The 8,045-nt window shown below is 44.7% G+C and overlaps 1 protein-coding gene across 2 annotated transcripts in view; it reads left to right on the top strand.

Annotated features, from left to right (window-relative positions):
• The first annotated feature begins 410 nt into the window (after positions 1-410).
• The window catches only part of NCAPH (non-SMC condensin I complex subunit H), a 39,702-nt gene continuing 32,067 nt past the window's right edge, over positions 411-8,045 (top strand). Inside the window, exon 1 of one of the 2 annotated variants that reach the window (XM_047781256.1) lies at positions 411-495. In XM_047781256.1, the coding sequence (XP_047637212.1) occupies positions 477-495 (19 nt within the window). In that variant the 5' untranslated portion in view covers positions 411-476. The remainder of the gene's footprint in view (positions 496-8,045) is intronic. The other variant, XM_047781255.1, reaches the window with a different exon arrangement.

Raw genomic sequence — 8,045 nt, 5'->3', positions numbered from 1 at the left:
ATGCTGCGGGTGCGGCCCTAGAAAAGGCAAAAAGACAAAAAAAAAAGTACACACATTTTGCACCCCTTTTTCCCCTGCCTGTAACGCTGCTCATTCAGGTGTGTTCGCCCCTCTCACCTCAGTCTCACACCCCGTCCATCACTTTCTGCTTCGTTGGTGTTTTGCTGCACAGGTCAGGATGGGAAAATCACCTTTGTTACCATGGTCATCTGCCTCCCCCATAAGTAAGTAAACTCCGTGAAAGCAGAGCCCTTGCCCGTTCTGCTCTACGCTTGGACCCTAACGCCCAGTTCCGCGTCTAGCGATAGAAAGGAGGGATATTTCCTCTCGGGACCACTTTTTTACGCGCGCAGGGCCGAGGCTGTCCGCGCAGGCGCGTCCTGGCCCCGCCCCCGGTGACGCCACCGCGGCCGTTACAGCGCTCCGGCGTTTACGCGCGCGATTTTAAAACCAGCTCTGGCGACTCAGAAGACGAGATGGGACCTCCTTGTCCGGGTGAGGCTGGGTGGGCAGGAGGCGCTGCGGGCAGGGCCCGGTGTGAATGGTGCTCCAGGCAGCGGTGCCGGCGGGCGGGCCTGAGCGGGCAGTGCGAGTATTCTCGGCCCTGTCTTTGGCTTGTTCTTCGCCAGCCGAGTGAGACGCTCCAGGGCTCGGAGAGGGGGAGGGGAGGGGGGTTAACGGGGGGGGGGGGGAGGGAGTGGCGGGCGGGTTTCGCTCGGCCAATCAGAATTCGGCTTCGGTCCGCGCTGCTCCTCTGTGATTGACCAGGTTGTGGGAAGCCTTTTTCCCTAGGCTCCTTCACCTTGGGTGGTGTGTCTTCCTTGAAAAGGAGGTTTTCTTAGAATGCACTTTAATTCAGGGCCGTGGAAGCGTTGTGGTTACCTCTGTGTGTTTAACACGCATGCATTTACTTATTTTCGCATTCACTCGACAAATATTGAGTGACCCCTTTGGGGTCCGATCCGATCCGACCTCTTAGACGCAGAGTTACAGTATAAAACGACAAAGTCCCACCCTCTTAGAGCGTGTACTTTAGTTCGGGAAACACAGTAAACGAAATAATTACAGATGAGGTTGAGCACTCAGATTGAGAAGAGCAGAGTAGGGGAAGGGTTATTTTCGGTTAGGAAGTCAGGGAAGACCTTTGAGCAGATTCTGGGGAACATGTTCCAAGCAGAAGGAGCAAGTACGAAAGAAGGGCAAGCGTGAAGGAGCCTGACATGGATGAAGACCAGGACATGGTAATTAAAAGAGTGAATGAGGTGGGACAGGTAGGCAGGGCCTTGTGTCTTGGTGAGAGGTTTCGAAATTTAGAGGTACATTTTGGACATGGTAAGTGACTCACCGAGGTCGGTCAGGTGAAAGGGTCAGTAATCATTTGGATAAGAGTTGGACAGTCAGGGCAGTGATATAGGGTGCCCAGGGAAGTAGCCCCTGGACTGAGAGGTAAATTTGGAGGATCAAGAAGCAAACCGTAGGAGCATTTTTTTTTGCTATATGCTTTTTGTTATATAGGTGGTAAAACCATGGAACAGGTGAGACCGCTAGGAAGGCCTTATAGAGAAAACACTCAGCACCAACATTTAGAAACTGGTTAAGGAAGAGCTGGAAAAACTCAGGCAAGTCAGCCAAAAGTGTATCAAGAAGCAGGGTGTTGTCACCTGTTTTGAGTGCTGCTGACTCTCAAGAGAGATGAAGCCTGAAAAGTGACTGTTGGGTTTGGGAACATGGAAGTTGTGGGTGATGGCAGCAAAACAGTTTTCATGAAGTGGTGAGTGTGGGAGCCACACCAAAGGGCTTGAAAAATGAGGAGGAGGTGAGGAGGTGGATGCAGAAAGCGTTTTAGAGCTCAGTTATCCTTTTCTTGAAATAATGGATCCATAATGTCAAAGGGAAGGAGGGAAACAGAGAAAGATGATTCCCAGAAAAAGGTGTGCCTCTAATTCCCATTTTAGTTTCCTTAGACAAGTTCCTCCTTCAGTGCCTTCTATTTCTGTTAGTCTCTTCTCCAAAGTCCACCTCCCTTCCTTACCTTGCAGTGTCCACTTCCACGTAGGCACAAGTCCTCTTGATTCAGTTTCTAAAAATGTCTCTTGCCTCCTTCCTATTTTTACTTCCTTTTGTTTGTTTTGACCTCAGCTGAGAATTATGTTAATCATACTCTTCAGCTTGGAAAGCTATCAGGGAAATGTTTGAACTTGTATTTTTAATTCTTTTATCCCCGTTGACCATTCCTTTTCCCTTCTCTTCACATGGGCAACCATTTAGTGTTTATTGTGTTTCTATATGTGTGTTATATTGTGAATATTTTTTTCCATATCACTAATTCTAAACTAGTTGAGATATACTCTTATTCTCACTTGGAGAGTCAAGAAGCAAACCGTAGGAGCTTTTTTTTTTTTTTTTTTTTTTGCTTTTTAGGGCCACACCTGCAGCATTTGGAGGTTCCCAGGCTAGGGGGTCAAATTAGAGCTACAGCTTATAGCAATGCCGGAGCCTTAACCCAGTGAGCGAGGCCAGTGATCGAACCCTGAACCTGCAACTTCATGTTTCCTAGTTGGATTTGTTTCCGCTGCACCACAGCGGGAACTCCCCTAGGAGCATTTATTTGCTTAAAATTCTCCAGCTAGTAAGTGATGGAGCTGGAGTTTGAAGCCAAGCCTTCTGATTCTTAAATCTGGAAACTCCCCCCCCCCCCCCAGGTCTCTTAGTTCCTTCATCTCTTCCAATGATGGTGTTTCTTGGCCTATCATAGTCACACCCTGGACATTGTCATTATCAACAGCTGCACAACTCTGGCATCTCAATGCACCCTACCTCTTAATCACTCCTGTCTTTCCAGCGCACTCACTCTTGTTCCCCGACTCCAACAACACTCTGATACAGCAGACATATTTTTCTGCTTTTCACTGTGCCTCACTTCTCTCAGGCCCTTGTTCCCCTCCTTTCTTAGCTTACTTCAGTGGTAAGTCAGTGTAATCACTCCTTTCATTCACCCATAACCCCTTGCCCTCTTTTTGCCTCCTTACACTTGTTTGACAAAATCACAGCTCTGGTTAATCCCAACTCTGCCTACTCTGCCCCAGTGGCTGTGCACCCAGTTGGTCTCAAGGAGACTAAAGCTGCCCAGCAGTCATGCCATATTCCCTGGTTCATCCATTCTCTTCCTAGATGATGATTTTATATCTTCCTTTCTCTCCTGAAATCTCCAGTACCTCCTCCCGTGCCCTTATTCTTACCTGCTGAGTCTTTTGTTTTTATCCGCTTCTTATTTTACTAAAAGAATAAAAACCGTCAGACGAGACTATCCATAGGTTCACTCTTACACCTTCTCCCTTACCTGCATCTGTTCCTGTGTTCTTGGCCTTCCTTCCTTTTGCTGTGGATGAGCTCTCTGTGTTCTGAGGAACCCTTTTACCTGCTTGAGTACATTGTTCAGCAGCTTTTACCCTTCTGCATGATCTCTGAATGATGGCCCTCCCAAAGATGTCTGGAACCTGTGAATATGTTAATCTTACATAGTAAAAGAGAGTTTGAGAATATGATTAAGGATTATCCTGGATTATCTGGATGGGCTAATGTAATCACAGTGGTCCTTATAAGAGGGAAGCAGGAGGGCCAAAGTCAGAGAAGGAAAGATGATGGCAGAAGCAATGGATTGGACTGATGAGAGGAAAAGACCACAAGACAAGGATTGTAGGCAGCCTCTAGAAGCTGAAAAAGGCAAAGGAACAGGTTCTTCCCTAAGCAGATTCTGGAAATTCTTCACTCCAGAGAGAATGTGACCCAGCTAACATCTTTTTTTTTTTTTGCCTTTTCTAGGGCTGCACCTGTGGCACATGGAGGTTCCCAGGCTAGGGGTCTAATCAGAACTGTAGCTGCCGGCCTACACCAGAGCCACAGCAACACAGGATCCAAGCCACGTCTGTGACCTACACCACAGCTCATGGCAACACCAGATCCCTAACCCACTGAGCAAGGCCAGGGATCGAACCTACAACCTCATGGTTCCTAGTTGGATTCGTTAACCACTGAGCCTCAACGGGAACTCCCAGCCCAGCTAACATCTTGATTTTAGACTTCTGACTTGTGAACTGCAGAGAATATATTTTTGTTTTGTTTTCTGTTTTAAATTTTTCATTATAGTTGGTTTACAGTGTCTCTGTCAATTTCTGCTGTACAGCAAAGTAAGCCAGTATACACATTTTTTTTCTTCATACTTTCTTCCATCATGTTCCATCACAAGTGATTGGATATAGTTCCCTGTGCTATAAAAGTAGGATCTCATTGCTTATCCACTCCAAATGCAGTAGTTTTCCATCTACTAACCACAAACTCCCAGGCCATCCTACTCCTTACTGCTCCCTTTTGGCAGCCACAAGTCTATTCTCTATGTTCCTGAGTTTGTTTCTGTTCTGTAGATAGGTTGATTTGTGCCATATTTTATTTTTGTATTTTAATTTTTTTTGTCTTTTTAGGGCCGCACCCATGGCATATCAAGGTTCCCAGGCTAGGGGTTGGATTGGAGCTGTACCTGCTGGCCTACACCACAGCCACAGCAACGTGGGATCTGAGCCACATCTACAGCTTACACCATAGCTCATGGCAACACCGGATCCTTAACCCACTGAGTGAGGCCAGGGATTGAACCTGTGTCCTCATGGATGCTAGTCAGATTCGTTTTCACTGAGCCAAGATGGGAACTCCTGTGCCATATTTTAGATTCCATATGTAAGTGATATGATATGGTTTTTGTCTTTCTGACTTCCTTCACTTAGTATGATAGTCTCTAGTTGCATCCATGTTGCTGCAAATGGCATTATTTCATTTTTTTTTTATGGTTGAGTAGTATTCCAGTGTGTATATTTCCTCCATCTTCTTAATCCACATTTGTGTTGTTTTAAATCACTAAATTTGTGATGAGTTGTTATAGCAGCCATAGGAGACTAATATAGTCTCTTTGTTTCATTCCTTCTACCAAGCTGGGTTTCCCCCCCCCCATCTTAAAATTACTTTCTTGACTTCACTTCCCTTTCAACTGGCTCCCTCCCATTTCTCTTCTGCCTTTTTTTTCTTTTTTTCCTTCTCATCTTCCCTTGCATTTATGCCCATTTGATTTTCCCTTTCTCCCCCTGCCCTCTAGGAAAATTACTTTGTCAGTAACCTCTCGGTTGCTAAATCTAAAGAACAGCTCTCTGTCCTCACCTAATTTGACCGGTCAGCTGCATTTGACATAGTTCATTATTCCTTCTTCCCTTGAAATATATTCTTCACCTGACATTTAGAATGCCACATTCCCCTTCACTGGTGACACATTCCCTATCTCTTCACTGATTCCTCATTGTTTCCTTCTCTTTATTTTTATTTTTTTGGTCTTTTTAGGGCTGCACTCACAGCATATGGAAGTTCCCAGGCTAAGGAATCAGAGCTGCAGCTGCCAGCCTGCACCACAGCCATAGCAGCACCAGATCCAAGCCCTGTCTGAGACCTATACCACAACTCACGGCAACACTGGATCCTTAACCCACTGAGCAAGGCCAGGGATTGAACCCAAATCCTCATGGATACTAGTTGTGTTCATAACCTGCTGAGCCATGACAGGAACTCTTCCTTCTCTTTAAATTTTTGAAGTATTCTAGGACTCAGCCTTCTGCTTTTCTCTATCTAGCCTCTTTTTTTTTGGTCTTCTCATCTAGTCTTATGGCTTTGAATACCTCCTCCATGCTTATGACATCCACATTTACATATCCACCCTAGAGCCTTTTCTAAACTCTGGACTTAAGTATCTGCTCTCTCTACCCAGTAAGCATCTGAAGCCCAGCAGGTCCAAAACTGAGCCCTGATCTTGCCTCCTTTCCCCACAGATATATATGCTTCTTCTCCAGTCCCGGCAACTCCATTTCATCAGTTGTTCCAGGTGTTGCAGTTATCCTTCATTCTTCTGTCTTCTCTCATGCCCCACATTTAATCCATCAGGAAATCATGTTGGCTCTACCTTGAGACTATCCAGTGTCTGACTTACTGCATCCCCTCTTTGGTCTGAGCCATCAGCATCTCTTGTCCTGGTTATTGGTAGTTGCTTCCTATTTGGTCTTCCTGCTTGTCAATTCTTGTTCCCTTTTCAGTCTGTTTTCAGCATAAGACCCATTGGGGTCTTCTTAAAGCATAGGTTAGATCACTGTATTCCTCTTCTCATCTTGTCCAAACACTTCCTTTCTCACTCCACATGAAAGCCCAGTCTTTGCAGTGGTTTGTAAGTAAGGCTCATACACCCCTGCAGGTTGTCCCTCCCCTATTCTCACTGATTGGTGCTTCTGCGCAACCAGGCCCCACAGGCCTGACACCCTTTGACTGCTCTCACTTCTGTGCTTCCCTCTCATTCCATTTCCACCACACTGGCTTCTCAGACATGCCAGGTAGGATGCTGCCTCTGTACTTGCTGTGCCCCCTGATTCCATGTTGGGGTTTGCAGATAGCTGCACAATCTGGATTCTGATGTTATCTTCCTGGTAAAATCTTCCCTTGACCATTGTATTAAAAAATGACTTCCCACCTCCATCCTATGATCCTCTTATTCCCTTCCATGCTTTACTTTTCTCCATAGCTTTTATTTCTGTCTAACCCACTATACATTTTCTACCTTCTAATTATGAAAATGTTCAAACATACATGGACATTGAAGGACTGAGACAGTAAACAGCTTCATACTCACAACCTAAATCCAAATTTTGCCATATTTACTTTGTCCTTCCCCTCAATAGTTTTGATTCATTCAGCTGAATGTTGTACACATCATGTTGCATCACCCCTAAATTGTTTCATCTCCTGAAAGTAAGAATTTTCTTTTTTAAATTTTTTTTTCTTTTTGGTCTTTTTCTAGGGCCACACTCATGGCATATGGAGGTTCCCAGGCCAGGTGGTCGAATCTGAGCTGTAGCCGCAGGCCTATGCCAGAGCTACAGCAACCTGGGATCCGAGCTGCGTCTGTGACCTACACCACAGCTCATGGCAACGCTGGATCCTTAACCCACTGAGAGAGGCCAGGGATTGAACCTGCAACCTCATGGTTCCTAGTCGGATTTGTTAACCACTGAGCCACGACGGGAACTCCTCTTTTTTAATTTTTTAAAGTTTTATTGAACTACAGTTGATTTACAATGTTGTGATAATTTCTGCTGTATGACAAAGTGATTCAGTTATACATATGCACACATCCATTCTCTTTCAGATTCTTTCCCCAGAGTATTGGATACAGTTCCCTGTGCTATTCTGTAGGTCCCTGTTGGCCAGTCATTCAGTATACCTCAGTGTGCATATGCCAGTCCCAAACCCCAAGTCCATCCCTCCTCACCCCTTCACCTGTCCCCTTTGGTAATCATACATTTGTTTTCAGTGTCTGTGAGTCTGTTTCTGTTCTGCAAATATGTTCATTTATATTCGTCTTTAGATCCCACATGTAAATGATACATGTGATATTTGTCTCTCACTGACTTCACTTAGTATGTTAACCTCTAGTTGCATCAAATGGCATTATTTCATTCTTTTTAAGGCCAAGTAGTATTCCATTATATATGCGTATCACATATTCTTTATCCACTCTTCGTTCGATGGACACTTAGGTTGCTTCCATATCTTGGCTATTGTAAATAGTGCTGCAGTGAACATTGGGGTGCATGTATCTTTTTGAATTATGGTTTTCTCTGGATAAATGCCCAGGAGTGGGATTGCTGGATCATACAGTAGCTCTGTTTTTAGTTTTCTGAGGAACCTCCATACTGTTTTCCATAGTAGTTGTACCAGTTTACATTCCCAACAGTATTGATGATGGCCGTTCTGGCCAGTGTAAGATGGTACCTCATAGTTTTGATTTGCATTTCTCTAATAATTAGCATTGAACATCTTTTCACATGTTTTTTGGCCATAAGTTTGTCTTCTTTGGAGAAATGAGATTTTCTGATCATTTTTTGATTGGGTTTTTTTGATACTGACTGTATGAATTATTTGTATATTTTGGGGATTAATCCCTTATCGGTTGTTTCATTTGT

The sequence above is a fragment of the Phacochoerus africanus genome, chromosome 5 (genome assembly GCF_016906955.1).
Source record: "Phacochoerus africanus isolate WHEZ1 chromosome 5, ROS_Pafr_v1, whole genome shotgun sequence".
Taxonomy (NCBI): domain Eukaryota; kingdom Metazoa; phylum Chordata; class Mammalia; order Artiodactyla; family Suidae; genus Phacochoerus; species Phacochoerus africanus.
This window is presented reverse-complemented; position numbering and strand designations above follow the sequence as displayed.